Source organism: Alosa pseudoharengus, unplaced genomic scaffold (assembly GCF_046254945.1).
Source record: "Alosa pseudoharengus isolate Yale_2024_CS ecotype anadromous, Long Island Sound unplaced genomic scaffold, YU_APseudo_1.1 YU_APseudo_1.1_scf_1, whole genome shotgun sequence".
Lineage (NCBI taxonomy): Eukaryota > Metazoa > Chordata > Actinopteri > Clupeiformes > Clupeidae > Alosa > Alosa pseudoharengus.
Genome location: NW_027468564.1, coordinates 10,053,847 through 10,074,278, shown reverse-complemented (window position 1 = coordinate 10,074,278; position 20,432 = coordinate 10,053,847). Strand labels below are relative to the sequence as shown.

At 41.4% G+C, this 20,432-nt stretch overlaps 1 protein-coding gene across 2 annotated transcripts in view; it reads left to right on the top strand.

The window, feature by feature from the left end:
- Positions 1-20,432, top strand: part of LOC143136408 (NACHT, LRR and PYD domains-containing protein 3-like) — a 151,150-nt gene that overhangs the window by 105,068 nt on the left and 25,650 nt on the right. The window contains exons 3-11 of one of the 2 annotated variants that reach the window (XM_076297119.1): positions 333-446; positions 2,995-3,108; positions 5,231-5,344; positions 5,681-5,794; positions 8,018-8,298; positions 8,515-10,360; positions 11,778-11,948; positions 13,925-14,095; positions 18,475-18,645. In XM_076297119.1, the coding sequence (XP_076153234.1) occupies positions 333-446; positions 2,995-3,108; positions 5,231-5,344; positions 5,681-5,794; positions 8,018-8,298; positions 8,515-10,360; positions 11,778-11,948; positions 13,925-14,095; positions 18,475-18,645 (3,096 nt within the window). The remainder of the gene's footprint in view (positions 1-332; positions 447-2,994; positions 3,109-5,230; positions 5,345-5,680; positions 5,795-8,017; positions 8,299-8,514; positions 10,361-11,777; positions 11,949-13,924; positions 14,096-18,474; positions 18,646-20,432) is intronic. The other variant, XM_076297116.1, reaches the window with a different exon arrangement.

Sequence of the window (20,432 nt, the reverse complement as noted above, 5' to 3'; positions counted from 1 at the left end):
ACAAATGTAATCACTCCATAGAGAAATGAGTTGATGTTGATGAGATTCTTATGTAACCAGACCACAGACACACAGACCTCCATCTCCAGTGCCCAGCTGTGTGTCCATGAAGAGTGGACACACACACACACACACAGACACACACACACACACACACACACACACACACACACACACACTCAAACACACACAGACACTTAGGACATGTGTTTGAGAGAAATTCTTTCTAAAATGAAGCATGTATTTTTGTGGGAATATTACTGTAAGTGTGAACAAATGTAATCACTCCATAGAGAAATTAGTTGACGTCTTGTGTATCCTTATGTAACCAGACCACAGACACACAGACCTCCATCTCCAGTGCCCAGCTGTGTGTCCATGAAGAGTGATCAGTCCATGGAACATCCACTCAAATTCAGCAGTGAACCAGTTCCATCAGGTCTAAAGTGAGTATTTATGAGTCTGTAGTTTTTATGTAAGTCAGCCATCTTAGATTCACTAGTTCACCCATTGGATTGATGAGGGGTCATTTGGATTGCTTAGACTGAGTGTCAGGGGCGGACTGGGACCAAAAATCGGCCCTCAAATCGGCATATTTGGCCCAAGCGGCCCTCAAATCGGTCGGGCACACCTAATTAAATACAAAATCTTTGCATTACCCTTAAATATGCTTATCTTTTTAACTGTCATGGAGCACTGAAAGTGATGTAGGCCTCATTGGCTATCACTCTGACTGATCAGAGGTAGCCATGGAGCACATGATCTCCATATTCAAGTAGGTTAACAAGCAATTATTAAAGAAGAATTTCTGCTTGAATTCAAAGTATCATTTCAAATTATTCAATAGGCTACAATTGACAGCAGCACCAAAAATGACTGAAGCCTATGTGTAAAGAGTTAAATTACCCAGATAGTTTTAGACATTAGGCTAATGTATTTTATATCAGTTATCACTGTAGGACAACTGAAACAACACGAAATAAACAGGGCTGTTGCTGGAAATATTTTATTCCTGTAGGCTATACATTGCTGGTACATTTTGGAACATTATAGGTAACTAATTTTATCACCCGGAGAGAAGAAATACTCTTTTCTGATTGGCTGGCTTAATTCTGAATAACAGGACACCGTTCCATATCAATGCTTATGAATGGTAACTATAACAACCATAGTAGGACAACGGTTGCAGCGCTCTAGAATCTTTGGTTGCAGGCTTCCGCTGCGCATCGGGGAGTTTTTTGCCCCTCGCCCTCGTCCATTAATTCCGTATAACAGGACACCTCGGCGGCCGTTATCCCTTACATCTTTAATGTCTTCCAGTAGCCTATTGTAGGCTATAGGTTACTGTATATTAGTTGGCTTGTGCATAGTGTGCATATACAGTGCATATACATTTCCGTCAGTCTACAGTCTTTTAGCCCATCTTAACCATGATAACCCTTCCAAGATAGAACCCTTTCGACGCTCTACTTTGAGAGACCAACCACCACTCATGCCATCAAATGTTGAATTTTGGATTCGAGCAGATCCATTTTGGATTCAAGCAGATCCACGACTCAAGGGCCAGACCCATCTGCCTAGGGTCAGTTACAGGGCAGTAACAGGGAGAGTTGAGAGAGGGGGAGGGAGAGAAACGGAGTTGTATGGTGTGACACATGAAAAGTTCATGACAGCACTATGCTATAGCAGCGTAACTAAGGCATGGTGACAGCGCTATGCTATAGCAGCGTAACTAAGGCATGGTGACAGCACTATGCTATAGCAGCGTAACTAAGGCATGGTGACAGCGCTATGCTATAGCAGCATGACTAAGGCATGGTGAAGGGTAGTCAGCACCAGCGCAGGTATGGTCAGTCACCACCATGGCATGCACGAAGACACAGCAGAGGTGGTCCATTCCAATAAAAACCCTGAGTTGGGTGAAGTTCCACACTGCACCATACCTAACTATGGGAGGCACTAAAGAGGTATCGTCACACATGAAATTGAGATTAGAGATTAGTTTGAATAATGAAATGAAACCTCTCTAAACTCCACAAATCAAGTCAACACATTACTTTAATGATACAGTCACATACTGATTGGGTCAATTATGGGCTATTTGCAGCCGTATCGCTTATAGCCAAGGTATTTTGCCTATAGTCTACAGTAGGTATTTTGCCTATAATCTACAGTAGGTATTTTAGCTATAGTCTACAGTAGGTATTTTGGCTATAATCTACAGTAGGTATTTTGCCTATAGTCTACAGTAGGTATTTTGCCTACAGTATAGTCTACAGTAGGTATTTTAGCTATAGCCTACAGTCCTGCTTAGTTTGTCATGTAGGGCAACAGAATGTCCAATTCTTACGATAAAGGGATGTTTGCAAGTATTTGCCAATAGACAGAATTTAAATGTGATTGGTTTATTTAAATTCACTCAACAAGAGGTCCCGCCCATTTCAGTGTCCCCACCTTGACGTACCCAAACTTGCACCTAGAATCTTGTTATTCTAACAAAAAAATACCTTAGGTGATTTTTGTGGTGTCTGACAGCCATGTTATTTTAGCAACACACACACACTTATGAAATTGGATGTGCATGTGTGTGTGTGTGTGTGATAGAGAGAGGGAGAAAGATTGTTGTATAATGCATTGTTGTAATATTAGTCTAAGTGTGAACAAATGTAATCACTCCATAGAGAAATGAGTTGATGTTGAAGAGATTCTTATGTAACCAGACCACAGACACACAGACCTCCATCTCCAGTGCCCAGCTGTGTGTCCATGAAGAGTGGACACACACACACACACACACACACACACACACACACACACACACACACACACACACACACACACTCAAACACACACAGACACTTAGGACATGTGTTTGAGAGAAATTCTTTCTAAAATGAAGCATGCATTTTTGTGGGAATATTACTGTAAGTGTGAACAAATGTAATCACTCCATAGAGAAATTAGTTGACGTCTTGTGTATCCTTATGTAACCAGACCACAGACACACAGACCTCCATCTCCAGTGCCCAGCTGTGTGTCCATGAAGAGTGATCAGTCCATGGAACATCCACTCAAATTCAGCAGTGAACCAGTTCCATCAGGTCTAAAGTGAGTATTTATGAGTCTGTAGTTTTTATGTAAGTCAGCCATCTTAGATTCACTAGTTCACCCATTGGATTGATGAGGGGTCATTTGGATTGCTTAGACTGAGTGTCAGGGGCGGACTGGGACCAAAAATCGGCCCTCAAATCGGCATATTTGGCCCAAGCGGCCCTCAAATCGGTCCGGCACACCTAATTAAATACAAAATCTTTGCATTACCCTTAAATATGCTTATCTTTTTAACTGTCATGGAGCACTGAAAGTGATGTAGGCCTCATTGGCTATCACTCTGACTGATCAGAGGTAGCCATGGAGCACATGATCTCCATATTCAAGTAGGCTAACAAGCAATTATTAAAGAAGAATTTCTGCTTGAATTCAAAGTATCATTTCAAATTATTCAATAGGCTACAATTGACAGCAGCACCAAAAATGACTGAAGCCTATGTGTAAAGAGTTAAATTACCCAGATAGTTTTAGACATTAGGCTAATGTATTTTATATCAGTTATCACTGTAGGACAACTGAAACAACACGAAATAAACAGGGCTGTTGCTGGAAATATTTTATTCCTGTAGGCTATACTACATTGCTGGTACATTTTGGAACATTATAGCTACATTAACTAATTTTATCACCCGGAGAGAAGAAATACTCTTTTCTGATTGGCTGGCGGGTGGCCTTTAATTCTGAATAACAGGACACCATTCCATATCAATGCTTATGAATGGTAACTATAACAACCATAGTAGGACGATGGTTGCAGCGCTCTAGAATCTTTGGTTGCTGGCCTCCGCTGCGCATCGGGGAGTTTTTTGGCCCTCGCCCTCGTCCATTAATTCCGTATAACAGGACACCTCGGCGGCCGTTATCCCTTACATCTTTAATGTCTTCCAGTAGCCTATTGTAGGCTATAGGTTACTGTATATTAGTTGGCTTGTGCATAGTGTGCATATACAGTGCATATACATTTCCGTCAGTCTACAGTCTTTTAGCCCATCTTAACCATGATAACCCTTCCAAGATAGAACCCTTTCGACGCTCTACTTTGAGAGACCAACCACCACTCATGCCATCAAATGTTGAATTTTGGATTCGAGCAGATCCATTTTGGATTCAAGCAGATCCACGACTCAAGGGCCAGACCCATCTGCCTAGGGTCAGTTACAGGGCAGTAACAGGGAGAGTTGAGAGAGGGGGAGGGAGAGAAACGGAGTTGTATGGTGTGACACATGAAAAGTTCATGACAGCACTATGCTATAGCAGCGTAACTAAGGCATGGTGACAGCGCTATGCTATAGCAGCGTAACTAAGGCATGGTGACAGCGCTATGCTATAGCAGCGTAACTAAGGCATGGTGACAGCGCTATGCTATAGCAGCATGACTAAGGCATGGTGAAGGGTAGTCAGCACCAGCGCAGGTATGGTCAGTCACCACCATGGCATGCACGAAGACACAGCAGAGGTGGTCCATTCCAATAAAAACCCTGAGTTGGGTGAAGTTCCACACTGCACCATACCTAACTATGGTTACCATTAGTTTAAATAATGAAGTGAAACCTCTCTAAACTCCACAAATCAAGTCAACACATTACTTTAATGATACAGTCACATACTGATTGGGTCAATTATGGGCTATTTGCAGCCGTATCGCTTATAGCCAAGGGATTTTGCTTATAGTCTACAATAGGTATTTTGCCTATAGTCTACAGTAGGTATTTTGCCTATAATCTACAGTAGGTATTTTAGCTATAGTCTACAGTAGGTATTTTGGCTATAATCTACAGTAGGTATTTTGCCTATAGTCTTCAGTAGGTATTTTAGCTATAGTCTACAGTAGGTATTTTGGCTATAGTCTACAGTAGGTATTTTGCCTATAGTCTACAGTAGGTATTTTGCCTACAGTATAGTCTACAGTAGGTATTTTAGCTATAGCCTACAGTCCTGCTTAGTTTGTCATGTAGGGCAACAGAATGTCCAATTCTTACGATAAAGGGATGTTTGCAAGTATTTGCCAATAGACGAATCAGAATTTAAATGTTACCGGCAATATTACCGTTAAGTGTGAACAAATGTAATCACTCCATAGAGAAAGGAGCTGATGTCTTGTGTATCCTTATGTAACCAGACCACAGACACACAGACCTCCATCTCCAGTGACCAGCTGTGTGTCCATGAAGAGTGATCAGTCCATGGATCATCCACTCAAATTCACCAGTGAACCAGTTCCATCAGGTCTAAAGTGAGTAGTTATGAGTCTGTAGTTTTTATGTGAGTCAGCCATCTTCTATTAACAACAAAAGTGTTGTCACATGCAGTACTTCACACACACACACACACACACACACACACTGTACACACAAACACAAACATCGACACACACACACACACACACACACACACACACACACACACACACACACACTCAAACACACACAGACACTTAGAAAATGTTTTTGAGATAAATTCTTTCTACAATGGAGCATGTATTTTTGTGGCAATATTACTGTAAGTGTGAACAAATGTAATCACTCCATAGAGAAATTAGTTGACGTCTTGTGTATCCTTATGTAACCAGACCACAGACACACAGACCTCCATCTCCTGTGCCCAGCTGTGTGTCCATGAAGAGTGATAAGTCCATGGGTCATCCACTCAAATTCAGCAGTGAACCAGTTCCATCAGGTCTAAAGTGAGTAGTTATGAGTCTGTAGTTTTTATTTAAGTCAGCCATCTTAGATTCACTAGTTCACCCACTGGATTGATGAGGGGTCATTTAGAGCTCAGAGCTGACAGTGAAATGGAGGAGCAGGGGAGGAGGTGGGAGGCTTTGCAACTCCAGTGTTTTATACCCTACGACCGGAAGTGGGGTGAGTGATGGCTGTCAATCAACCCTATGGGATCCTCCCAAATATTGTTTAGAAAACACCATTTAACAACAAAAGTGTAGTAGTCATGTGCAGTATTACAAACACACACACACACACACGCACACCAACACTTCACACACCCGCAGACACACACACACACAACTTCAGCAGTGAAGCAACGTGACTGGCAGAGGTTTAATTTTCCAGACATTTTGATGATATGTCGGTCAATTAATGCTTCTTAATTAGTCAAGTTAAGAGAAACTGGAGGCAGGCTATGTAGCTAAAAATAACATAATCAGGCCGTATTTGGTTGTAAAGTCCGACGTCACGGGCCCAACAGCTTTTTGGTAAAAAAACGTTTACTAGCGCAGCCAGCCAGTTTTTGCAACTTATAAACCTTGTCACCATCACCTCGGTTTTATTGAGGGTAAAACAAAACCGGTTAACTTTAACAGAGCAATTACTATAGCAGTGCAGCCAGATGATACAATCAAGGCTTACGTGCAAGCTTCCGTGAAACATAGGATTTTATTAGGTTGAGGCAAGTGAGTAGTAGGATGACAATTTTCTTAAAGGCTATGGAGTCTATGGAGAAAACTAAGTGGCTTTGAAAGCCATTGGACCCAGAAAAAGATTTACTAGCCAATTCATCACTTAATAACCAAATAAAATGCAACAGGTTTATTATTTTAAACATGCTTAACTAGTGTCAATTGGACTAGCCAGTCTCTATGCTGTTTTCATGGACAGTAAGAATCTGTTTTGTTCGTTGTTTTAAATACCGTTGTTTGTTGCTTCTAACCACATTGCTTCAGCATTCAACAGGTTCACTTGCACAGACGTGCACACACATTGAATGAGCGCTCACACCACTACCCACTAATGCTATGCCTCTTTATTTGATAAAACTAAATTAGGAAATATTTCCTTATGTGTAGAATGTTTAGATTCTTTCTTTCGGTCTTCGGTTCTATGATACTATTCACAAATTACCTGTGGACCAGTAATTTCCTCGTCAACGAGGCCCTAACCCTGCAGATCTTAGACAGAGAAAGCATGCTCTGGGAACAGAACACAGTTGCATGTCCAGTGTAGCCATGGGTCTGTCTACACGGAAAATGACAAGTGTCTTGTTTTGGGTTCCGGGTGCGGTTCGCTTTTTTTTGCTTTTATTATATTTTAATCTGCCTGGGCCTGGCCATGTTTGAACTGTCCACTCATTCGTTTGTTGTTTATAACAGACGTTTGAGGCGTGCACTTTATTTGAAATGCAACATGTTTAATAATTTTGAAAAGGTAGAGCCTGTTCTTTTGAAACACAGCCAAAAGACAGTGTATTCTTGCTTTAGTATAGGCTTCATTTTAGGCTTATTCAGACAATTTGACTGGAGAGATTTCATTTTATCGAACATTTTATGTTTTTTTTCGGCCAATGTCCGGCAATTACCAGACAACAGAAACCCTGCTGTAGACATGTCGGTCACATGCAATTCTACATACGGCGACACACAGACACCATATAAAAAGTGAATGCAAGGGCTCATAGCTTTGCATCTGTGAGAAAGTAAAGATCTATTTCATTTACATTATTTAGTGGTAATATATGTAACTCTCTTTACACATAACTCACGCACACACACACATCCCAGTCTATCCCTACCAGCATGTTTTGCAGCAACACATCATCAGTAGGGTAGAACTAACCTGTCTCACAACAGTCTAAACCCAGCTCACGTTCCCTATTACTGTACTGGGCGAACAATCCAACGCTTCATTTGGTCGGTGAGCCATTCATTAAAGTAGTTCATGGAAATTCCATTGTTTTATCAGCGGAAGTATTATTCAATCTTATAGTAGTAGTAGTAGTAGTAGTAATAATAGGCCTGGGCCTACTGTATTTTGTGCAATGGTTCCTTTACTTCTGGACTTGTATCTGTTTTCAGATTAGAATACAGATGCATATTACACGTTTTAAATAATGAATATTCTGAGGATCAATGACTGCATTAGTCCAAGTGTTCTTTGTCTGATGTTCTTTGCAGATTAAGTGCTGATCTGACCCAGGATCAGTCCAGGTGTGGAGTGTGTGAGCAGGTACTGAGGGACCCAGTCATCATCACCTGTGGACACAGTTTCTGCAGGCAGTGCATCAGCAGCTACTGGGAGCAGCCTGGACTACCAGGAGACCAAGTCTGTCCCCAGTGTGGAAAGACCTGCAGAACCCAACCTCCTCTACAGCCTCCTCTGGATGAACACACAGGCCTGATCAACAGCAGAAGACACCTGCACACTGAACATACACCAGGCAGAAAGATGGAACTAGGTGAGTAGAGATTTTGGCTTTTTACCTTTTTTTATTGATTTTATCAGTTTTTCTGAAAAGTAAACAAATGTTATCAAACTGAACAATGGCAGATAATTGTATTTATATATATAGGCCTATTTGTAGTATGTTTATGTGTATGAATACATTCAGTATTTTTTATTATTGACTTTCATTGTTACTTTTTTGATGACTTGTTTTGTCATTTTTAAACAGACAAAAACCTGAGGAGAGTTATAAAGAATCACAAAGCCAGTCTGAAGAGGAGGTTTGAGAACATATCTGAAGGCATCATCAAACAAGAAGCTGAGATTCTCCTCAATGAGATCTACACAGAGCTCTACATCACAGAGGGAGAGAGTGAAGGGGTGAATAAGGAACATGAGGTTTGGCAGGTAGAGTCAGCATCCAGATCTCAAACCACAGAAGACACACCAATCGACTGCAATGACATTTTCAAGCCCTTACCTGGACAGGAGAAGCACATCAGAACTGTGATGACCAAAGGTGTTGCTGGCATTGGAAAAACAGTCTCAGTGCAAAAGTTCATTCTTGATTGGACAGATGGGGTAGCCAATCAGGATGTAGATTTTATGTTCCCCCTTTCTTTCCGTGGGCTGAATTTAGTCAAGGGTGATCAGTACAGTCTTCACAGGCTCCTGCTGGACTTCCACCCTGAGCTGAAGAAGCTGAATGATGGTGAAGGATACAAAGACTGTCAGGTTGTGTTCATCTTTGATGGTTTGGATGAGAGTCGGTTGACTCTGGATCTGGAACAGAACAGTAAGTTGTCTGATGTGAAACAAACATCATCAGTGGATGTTCTGATGATGAGCCTCATTCAGGGAACTCTGCTTCCCTCTGCACTCATCTGGATAACCTCACGACCAGCAGCAGCCAGTCAAATTCCTGCTCAGTACATTGACCAGGTGACAGAAGTACGAGGCTTCAATGACCCACAGAAGGAAGAATACTTCAGGAAGAGAATTGGTGATGAGAGTCAGGCCAACAGAATCATCTCTCACATAAAGGCATCCAGAAGTCTCCATATTATGTGCCACATTCCAGTCTTCTGTTGGATTGCAGCCACTGTACTTCAGCAGATGTTTGGACTGGACAACACCCAAGAAATTCCCACAACTCTGACTGAGATGTTCATACAATTCTTGCTGATCCAGACAACTCGAAAGGATCAAAAATATCAAGAAAGACAAGAAACAGATAAGAAGAGGCTCTTGGAATCACAGAAAGAAATACTACTGAAGCTGGCAGAACTGGCTTTCAAGAGTCTAGAGAATGGCAACCTCATGTTTTATGAGGAAGACCTGAGAGAGTGTGGCATTGATGTCAGTGAAGCCTCAGTGTATTCTGGCATGTGCACTGAGATTTTCAAGACAGAATCTGTGGAATCTCAACAGAAGAAGGTCTACTGCTTTGTGCATCTTAGTGTCCAGGAGTTTCTGGCAGCTGTGTTTGTGTTTCACTCGTATTTGGCTAAGAACCTTGAAGCTCTGAAATCCCTCATCAGTGATGAGCAGAGAGATGAACTCAATCCATCATTTTTATCTTCTCTTCAATCAGCACTAGGATTAAAAGACAACTTACATGTTTTACTTAAGAGTGCAGTTGATAAGGCTTTGGAGAGCCAGAACGGACACCTGGATCTCTTCCTTCGCTTCCTTATGGGAATTTCTCTGGAGAGCAATCACAGACTTCTGCAAGGTCTACTGAGCCGCACACACAACAGCTCAAATAGCATCAAGAAAACATGTCAGTACATGAGAAAGCTCAACAGAGAAGGTCTCTCTCCTGAACGATGCATCAATCTTTTCCACTGCTTATTTGAAATGAAGGATGATTCCATGCACAATGAAATTCAAAAATACTTGTCATCACCAAAGAACATCACACAGAAGTTGTCTCCTGCCCACTGTTCAGCACTGGCCCACATGCTTCTGATGTCTGAGGATGTGCTGGATGAGATTGACCTGAAGAAATACAACACATCAGATGAGGGACGCAGGAGACTGATCCCAGCTGTGAGGTGCTGCAGAAAGGCACGGTGAGTTTCTGATGGAGAGACTGTGCTAACTATAGCGACTAAAAATAATGTTAAGTCACTAGTCTACTACTAGCTGGGGTGAACCCAGACTAACCTGTTCTTTGACAGACTGGGATCTTTTCCAGGGCCCGTATTCACAAAGAATTTTAAGGCTAAAAGTAGCTCCTACCTGCCGAATTTAGGAGAAACTCCTAAAAAAAATGGGTGTGTCCCTCATAATTTTAGGACTCCTAATTCTTTTGACTAAGTAACTCACAAAGCATTTGAGCCCTAAAAGTAGCACCTAAGTCTGGGACAGCTTGAAAAAAGTCGAGAGGACGCCTAACTCACTAAGACCTATTCACAAACAATCCTAAGGTGCTTTTTGTGGCATTTCAAGTCACGATGCCGATGTTTTGAAATGAACAGGAGCTGTCAATGGTGAGGGAATAATTGTTCATAGTAATTAAGGGATGCAATAATGCCACCAACAACCAAAACCATTCATTGCATGTAACCTAAATGTAACGTTTTATTGTGAATCAAATTGTTTCTCCTCTTTGCCAATGTAGGCCTATGTGTCTTCTTAAAGATTAATTTAAAACCTGTTGCAAAGATACTGCTTCAAACTGCAAAGATAGGCCTACTGTATTTCATTATGCTACTAGGCTATTTTTTTGTCTTACTCTTTATTCATTTAGGCCATTTATTAATCATCGTGCATCCTTCACAGCACTTGTGTAGTGCACGCATTCTCACCAGCAAAGACCTGCCAATCAAGATGGTCACTTCAATCAAGGTTGTGCATGAGTAATGATGTCAACCATAACAACAGAGCTAGAGTTAGGAGTTGTCACTTTTCCTAACTAAGAGTAGATCTGAAAGCCTTTGTGAATATTTTTAAGAGAAAACTCCTAGGTGTAAGTTTTTAGGCCTACAATGCACAATTATTCCCTTTTTCAATTGAGAGCTCCTGGAACCGTAACATCGCAACGTGACGTGAAATGCCACAAAAAGTGGCTTAAGATTGTTTGTGAATAGGTCTTAGTGAGTTAGAAGTCCTCTCGACTTCTTCTAAGCTGTATAATACCCAATGTGTAATACCCATTTTATAAGTATCTTTACTGTTTTAAAAATGCAAGATGGTGTACACTTGATATATTTTGATGTTATGAAGTGGGAAATTCCATCTTCATTACAGGATTGTGGTTGATGGTGTGGCATAAATAAATTGCTTATATGTATACAGTGTGTGTGTGTGTGTGTGTGTGTGTGTGTGTGTGTGTGTGTGTGTGTGTATGTACAGTATGTGTATGTGATTTGGCATGGGAATGGTCTGCGAAAGATCACTTGATTGTGTTGATTTATCGGGGCACATTGTATCCCTAACATTTATCCATCTCTGCAATATTTTGTCTTCATTTGTGTTGTTATGCAGACTTGCTGAATGCAAACTCTCAGAGAAGTCCTGTGGAATTGTGGCTGCTGTTCTACAGTCACCAAACTCCCTGACAGAGCTGGACCTGAACCACAACGACCTGGGGGATTCTGGAGTTCAGCTTCTCTCTAAGGGACTGTCTAGTCCTAACTGCAAAATGCAGACATTAAGGTTGGTGTTAGACATGTCTTTGTAAAGTATTATTATTAGTACTAGTGTGGCACATTATGGTTTGGTTGGTGTTTTATGTGTCTTAAGGCCTGTCCACGCCAAGTCAAATATTTCGGATGAAATTCACACAAAATTAAGCAGGTTAATAAACACAGTTATTCTAATTAGTCTGTACTCACTGAGGACGAAATGAAAATGAAAAAAAAAAATGCAATAATAAAAAAAAACATTCAAAACTGTCTCGTTTGATGTGAAATTTCGTATGCAATAGAGTTCCTGACCAATTAAATAATGGCTTTTTAGGGTTCCTATGTCAGCGATGTCATAAGTAGAATGACAAGCAGAAAAGGCTGACACAATGTATGATATTGTATTGTATGATATTGTATATGAGATATGTCTCATTAGGCCTATATGCCAAAGTCACAAAGAATATACGTTACATCAGACTTTCTCAGGTGTTCAAGAGTGAGAACTTCACCACAGACAGCTTTCCCCACCTCTTACCTTCTAACCATCATATCACATAGGGACGTCATTAGACCTATTTTGGGGGGGCTGAAGCCACCCTAAGATGATCAAAAGCCCCCTAAAAATATATAGTAATAATATATGCGTCCAAATTTACATCCATTATTATTTGTTGAATAGCTCACGAAGTACTTATCTCACATAAATCAAGATGTCAAACAAAAGAGCGGAACCGGAGCTTTCCAGTGATATTAGCGGCTAGGTGCTGTGAAAAATGGTTCGCGTGAAAATTAACGTTGGGCATATATGACATTTCATCATATTTGCATTCACAGCTGTTACGCCCCTCTGCTCACCCACTGGCCCTGCAGTGACAGTGCAGCAGCCTTTGGGTGGTGCATGGGCAAAATCAGCTTAATTGTGTACACCTGAAGGTGTGGATAAGAAGCTTCTGAGTTGACCTTCAGAGGCTAGTTAATTTGGTAGGTCCAGGAATTGCTTTCCGGGTTAAGGTACCACACTGCTTTTTGACAAAACAAACATACTCACCACCCTTTTTGTCTTGAATTTTTGATTTATGTGCTCCCGAACGAGCCCCCACATGTTACCAAACCAAGGCTCGTAGTTGGCGTGGTAACATAAATGGGAGACCAAACGAGGATAAAGTATTTACAACAGTAATTTATTAACGTAAATAAGTAAATAATAGAAGTAGGCTAATCAATATAAATGTAGTGGTGAGAAGAATAGAATGTGGTGCGACTCAGTCAAGTGTGATTAATAATCCAACACAACAAAAGCGACGCCTGGAGAGAGGACCCTCTGCCCCTGCGAGGTAGCCCTATATAGGTGCAGGTCCATCAAGTTGATTGGGGCACTTGACCGGGACACCTGCACAACTCCCAACCTGCGACACAAACAAGAACAGCCTACAATATCAGTCCCCGCAGACTTAGGTGCTATTTTAGGTCTAAAATGCTTTGTGAATTACTCTTAGTCAAACAAATTAGGAGTCCTAAAATTACGAGTGACACGCCCATTATTTTTAGGAGTTTCTCCTAAATTCCCTAGTTAGGAGCTACTTTTAGCCTTAACATTCTTTGTGAATATGGGCCCAGACTGACCTGCAGAGCAAATTCAATGTTAGTCTGGGTTCATGTGTGAAGATGCACTACACTGTTTTAGAACACAGTTTTATTTGAATGAGCTTTTGCAAATGTGCTTGTCAGTAATAGTCTGCAGGGGTGGGTAATTGGTTAATTGGGCCACACCCACTCTGGGACACTTTAAAGGGGTTTTGGTTTATGGCAGAGATTTGTACATTGATGTGTAATACCCATTTTATAACAGTTTGTTAAATTAAAAACAAGTATCTTTACTGTTTAAAAAATACAAGATTGTGTGATGTATTATGTGATTTGGCATGGGAATGGTCTGCGGCACATTGTATCCCTTACATTTATCCATCTCTGCAATATTTTGTCTTAATTTGTGTTGTTATGCAGACTTGCTGAATGCAAACTCTCAGAGAAGTCCTGTGGAATTGTGGCTGCTGTTCTACAGTCACCAAACTCCCTGACAGAGCTGGACCTGAATCACAACGACCTGTGGGATTCTGGAGTTCAGCTTCTCTCTAAGGGACTGTCTAGTCCTAACTGCAAACTGCAGACATTAAGGTTGGTGTTAGACATGTCTTTGTAAAGGATAATTGTTAGGACTAGTGTGGCACATTATGGTTTGGTTGGTGTTTTATATGTGTTTTAAGGCCTGTCCACACCAAGTCCAATTTTTCAGATGAAATTCACACAAAATTAAGCAGGTTAATATACACAGTTAATTTAATTAGTCTGTACTCACCCAGGACGGAATTTGTTGCAATGAAAAAAAACATTCGAAACTGTCTCATTTGATGTGAAATATCGTATGCGATAGAGGTCCTGACCAATCAAATAATGATTTTGCAGGGTTCCGATGTCATCAATGTCATGGTTTTGAAAGTGGTGTGGCCGCCCGGCCGTGCGAGACAGAATAGTGGGTCAACCAATTGGAACAAAGCAGTCAGACGCAGAGGTTGCAGTGAAACAAACTTAGGAATTTATTTATAATGTGTGGGGAAAGGGGATGGGGAGCAGAGTTCAACCTAAGTCTTCTGTGCTGGACTGAGGCAGTCAGAGGACTTGTGTCGGCTTCTGAGACAAAGGAGAGAGAGAGAGACACAGGACAACGATAGTGTAGCCCTATTGGTTGTCTTGGTGGGTTGTTCACGGTTCTTCAGGCCCTCTTTCCTGTTCCAGCCGTCGTATCTTCCAGCAGCACAATTCCTTCAGCCACGTTCCACTTCAGCTCCGTTCCACTTCAACAAAATCACAACACAACGTTCCACAATGGGCAAACAGGTTACTTCTGAAAGGGGTGGCCGTAAGCCCTTACCCTGAGACTGGCTTTGACCTCTGGTCTCCACTCTTCTTAAGCTCAAGCCAGTCTGCCTGAGGTTTGTCCTGTTGAGCTTTAAAAAGGCAGCTACTTGCCTGATTAACCCTCTGCACCTGGCCAGAGGCAGGCACAGACACCTGGGGGGCGGAGCTTCCTAACGCACGGCTCTTAGGTAGTACCGCCCATCCAATACTATGCCTCTCATCTGCCTTTGCTGACCTGTCTGTAGCCATGTGGGGCACTGATCCCCGACAGAGCCCTCACAGTGGGATGAAAAAGTTACTAAAAAGGCTACAAGCAGTCATAACAGTTCAGTGTAGTAAAGTTAAGTCGTACAGTCACTGAGGTCGATAGTCGCGTATCGTAAAACATGCTAATTACCAACCAATTATTTTGAAAATTCTAAAACAACTATGTTTTTTAACACTTCAAAATAACATTTGATAAATGATCCTTACATTTTTCAGTAACCATAGGTGTGTAGATTTGAACAAAATCTAGTTTGGTTCTTACCGGGACTTTTACTGCCTGAAATATCCAATTTTTTTTACCACGCTCGGAGTTTAGTGCTGGGCTGGTGGGTACCTATTCCCAACACACGGTTAGCCTGAGAATTCATGTCACAATTCAAAATTCCACTGGAGCTCCAAGCAGATTTGTACACACAGCCTTACAAGACTGATACACTTATGGTGTGGGTGCTTGCGTTTCTTTAGGAATCCGTCTTGGTTTGTATAGAAATGAATATTAAGTGACACATACACGTAAGAGGTTGGTCATACGGGACGGTTGGTAATACGTGACGTTCCAATATTCTTTTCAGGACGTGGCAGTTGCTTGAGGGAAGTTAACTTTCACGTTAACGTTGAAGTCATTTGGTGGCTAAAGCGGTAACTGCAAGTGCTAAATAGATCAGCAAGAGAGTATTAACACATTCCGGTACAAACATCTTGGGAGCTGTTTACTGTCGATTGGGAAGGACAGAGAAGAGGGAGTGTCTGCCCTAGTGAGACGTAGTTAGCGTTAACGTTACAACTTGGTGGACTTTGGAAAAGCCTTGAGTGGAAACCGTTAGCCTGGAAGAAGCTCACCGCGCGCGTAGCCAACTTTCCCTACTCAACAGCGATTCTCAGGGCAACGGTCGCCTCGCGTCTTGCCTGCCCACCAGTGACCAGTCTCCGCTGCTGGTCCTGCTAAGAGGTGTGTTGTGTTTGTGTCGCCTGAAATGTACTGTAGCCTACGGTTTGCTTTACACATTCTTTTAGCGACCTAGTGGAACAGTCAACGTAGACTAAACCTAACACGTAGACTAGTTAACAAGGAGTATTTTTCTTGAAAGAAAAGTCGATCTCCATGGACTGAACCTGATGGGCTCAACCGATTGTGTTTCGTGGTTCGACTGCACTGCACTGGCCTACAGTATATCATATGTGACGTGTTAAGTATACATCTTCACTCCGGGATTTCATGACGTATCTGGTGTGTACAGGCTTTTAATTATAAAATAACCCCCCCCCCCCCCCTCTCTCTCTCTCAGACTCAGCAAGTGTGGTGTATCAGCTGAAGGTTATGTTTGTCTGGCTCTGGCTCTGATGATAAACCCCTCCTGTGTGAAGGAACTGTACGTGAACAACAATCATTCTGGAGGATCAGCACAGAAGCTGTTATCTGCTACACTGGAGGATCCTCACCGCAAAGTTGAAACACTTCAGTATGTAATCTAGAGAACCAGAAACATCAAGTTGTAATCTGGATTTATTTGTTTATTTAAATGTTATGTGTTTGTTTATTTATTTATATACATACATACATACATACTTACCAGGGTAGGAATTTCATGGCGGCCACCACGGCCATGACCGTCGATGCCCCTTGCGTTTGCCGTGAGGCCCCTTTGAAAATCAGAGGTTTACAGGCCACAGTGGCCTTGGTGTGCCCCCTTCTTTCAATATTTTGCTTTGCGTCAGACTAATAGCTATTTTTATTTAGCCTATAGCCTGTCAAAATAATCTTAGCATTCACAGCGCAAATTAATTTTGTATTTTACGCAGTGGAGTGACAGTGCACGGCAAGAAAGAAAGTGCGTCCAAAATCACCCATTCTTCTCAGTTGAACTGCTCCCGAAGTAGCCTACTCATCACACAGACATCAGAAGTATCACATCACATGAAAGAGCTTTTTTTCAGCTTTTAAACGATGTGAGCTGCTAATTGCTGTGGTGAACGGTTTGCAAGGAAAGTAAATATTATAAGGGTAAGGCTATTTGCACCCCTGGTACAATTAGCAGCGTATGCTATTCATACCCTGGTGCAATTAGAAGTGAATTATATTCATACCCCGGTGCACACAGCAATGTGTCCTATTAGTACCCCGTCTGGTACAAATATCAATGTATGCTATTCGTACCCCGGTGCACACAGCAATGTGTTGTTCTATTAATACCCCGTCTGGTACAAATATGTATGCTATGTGTACCAGTGTATTTATTCTGGCATATTGATCACACAATGTAATAACTAGATGTACCGTTCAAAATATGACCGCCCCCCAGTCCAGCACATTTTTTCCACAAAAATAAGTCACGCTTGTCAAATTGTGTTCATTTCCTACTTTGTTCCTTTTTTGTGTGTTTGTAATTGAGTGTGTGCAGAGTGTGTGGTTGTTTTTGTGTATATGTGTTTTTGTGTGTGTGTGTGTGTGTGGGTGCATGTGTGTGAGGGTGTGTGTGTGTATGTATGTGTGTTTTTGTGTTTGTGTGCGTGTTGTGTGTGTCGTGTGTGTCCATGTACTGTATGTGTGTGTGTGTGTGTGTGTGTGTGTGTGTGTGTGTTTATGTGTCTTTGTGTATGTGTGTTTTAATGTGTTTGTGTGTGTGTCTGTGTGTGTGTGTGTGTGTGTGTGTGTGCGTGTGTGTGTGTGTGCGTGTGTGTGTGTCTTTATGTATGTGTAGATAAATATGGCAAATCAGGGAACCACCTACTCTTTGCGATAAGTGCCATGCAATCTTTAACAATCATGGTGAGTCAGGACCTCAATTTAACATTCATGCAAAGGAAAACGTCTCCTGCAGTACAGTGTCCCTGTCACTGCAATAGGACATTGGGATTGATATTTGTTTGGTGGCTTTTGGCCACAGGGAAGAGTGCCACCTACTGGCCAGCCACCAACACCACTTCTAGCAGGAACCTACTCTTGCAAGGAGGTTTCTTATCCAAGTACTTACTAAGCCTGCTTAGCTTCAGTAATTCTGCTAGACAAAAAGTACCAAAACATGATTAGTTCATAGATTTCACATGTAAAATACATTTTATACAACCCCACCCCCATCTTGCCTGTTCATAATTCTGAGAAATTCTTGAATTATGTGCATGTACGTGTTTATGTGTGTGTGTGTGTGTGTGTGTGTGTGTGCATGCATGCATGTGCTTGTGGCTTGTGGGTGTGCCTGTGTGTGTGCATGTGCATGCATGCATACATATGTCTACTGTGTGTGTATGTGTTATACGTATATTTACTGTGAATGTATGTGATCACTTGATTGTGTTGATTTATCGGGGCACATTGTATCCCTTACATTTATCCATCTCTGCAATATTTTGTCTTTATTTGTGTTGTTATGCAGACTTGCTGAATGCAAACTCTCAGAGAAGTCCTGTGGAATTGTGGCTGCTGTTCTACAGTCACCAAACTCCCTGACAGAGCTGGACCTAAGTCACAACGACCTGGGGGATTCTGGAGTTCAGCTTCTCTCTAAGGGACTGTCTAGTCCTAACTGCAAACTGCAGACATTAAGGTTGGTGTTAGACATGTCTTTGCAAAGTATTATTATTAGGACTAGTGTGGCACATTATGGTTTGGTTGGTGTTTTATGTGTCTTAAAGGAGAATTCCGTTGTGATATTGACCTAAAGTGTGTTGAAACATGATACCGAGTGTGAACGTATGTCTCATAGCCCATCTCGGCTTGTCCCCTGCACTCCAAAATCTGGCGCTAGTTAGCCGATGCTAACAATGGTGGTGCTCCGGCATCGGCCTAGCCATGCAAATAAATCACTGTTTTACACCATTTACGAGGCTCAATGTATCTCCACACTTCATTGGTAGACTTCCGAGGGCCCTGACATTTAAAACGAGACATTGAGAACTTTGAAAAAGCACTGGTAGTTTACTTACAAGACGATTTATACAGACATGTCCTTCACGAAGTTTAGCGTTTGCAGCCATCTTGAATTTAGTCACGATAAGTCGAGCGACGAGTAAGAATGAACAGGTATGATAAGGGATCAGATTCCAAAAATAATTCCGTGGAAATGCATGGATTCCAGTTGCTGCTACTGGAAGAAACTGGAATCCATGCATTTCCACAGAATTATTTTTGGAATCTGATCCCTTATCATACCTGTTCATTATTACTCGTCGCTCGACTTATCGTGACTAAATTCAAGATGGCTGCAAACGCTAAACTTCGTGAAGGACCTGTCTGTATAAATCGTTTTGACATCGACATACGTTCACACTCGGTATCATGTTTTAACACACTTTAGGTCAATATCACACCGGAATTCTCCTTTAAGGCCTGTCCACACCAAGTCAAATATTTCGGATGAAATTCACACAAAATTAAGCAGGTTAATAAACACAGTTATTCTAATTAGTCTGTACTCACTGAGGATGAAATGAAAATGAAAAAAAAAGCAATAATAAAAAAAAAAACATTTAAAACTGTCTCGTTTGATGTGAAATTTCGTATGCAATAGAGTTCCTGACCAATTAAATAATGATTTTATAGGGTTCCTATGTCAGCGATGTCATAAGTAGAATGACAAGCAGAAAAGGCTGACACAATGTATGATATTGTATTGTATGATATTGTATATGAGATATGTCTCATTAGGCCTATATGCCAAAGTCACAAAGAATATACGTTACATCAGACTTTCTCAGGTGTTCAAGAGTGAGAACTTCACCACAGACAGCTTTCCCCACCTCTTACCACCTAACCATCATTTCACACAAGGACGTTGTTAGACCTATTTTGGGGGGCTGAAGCCACCCTAAGATGATCAAAAGCCCCCTAAAAATATATAGTAATAATATATGCGTCCAAATTTACATCCATTATTATTTGTTGAATAGCTCACGAAGTACTTATCTCACATAAATCAAGATGTCAAACAAAAGAGTGGAACCGGAGCTTTCCAATGATATTAGCGGCTAGGTGCTGTGAAAAATGGTTCGTGTGAAAATTAACGTTGGGCATACATGACATTTCATCATATTTCCATTCACAGCACACAGCGCTTCGTCCATCTCCACCCATTACTGTCGGTGGTATATCTCACAAACTCAACGCAGGGTAAATTATATAGGCTATCAGGATAAACAGCAGACCTTACCGAACACGATGATATGAAGCATTCTATTGTACAGTAGCCGTTTCCGAGTTTTGAAATTGCAGCAAATTTCTACATGGTATCCAACTTTGGGCTGAAATTCTAATGTAGCCTAATAGCAGCCCAAAATAATGAACTTGCTTTCCATATCAAAGAATCAAAAGTTGATCATGGCATGCACAGATCAA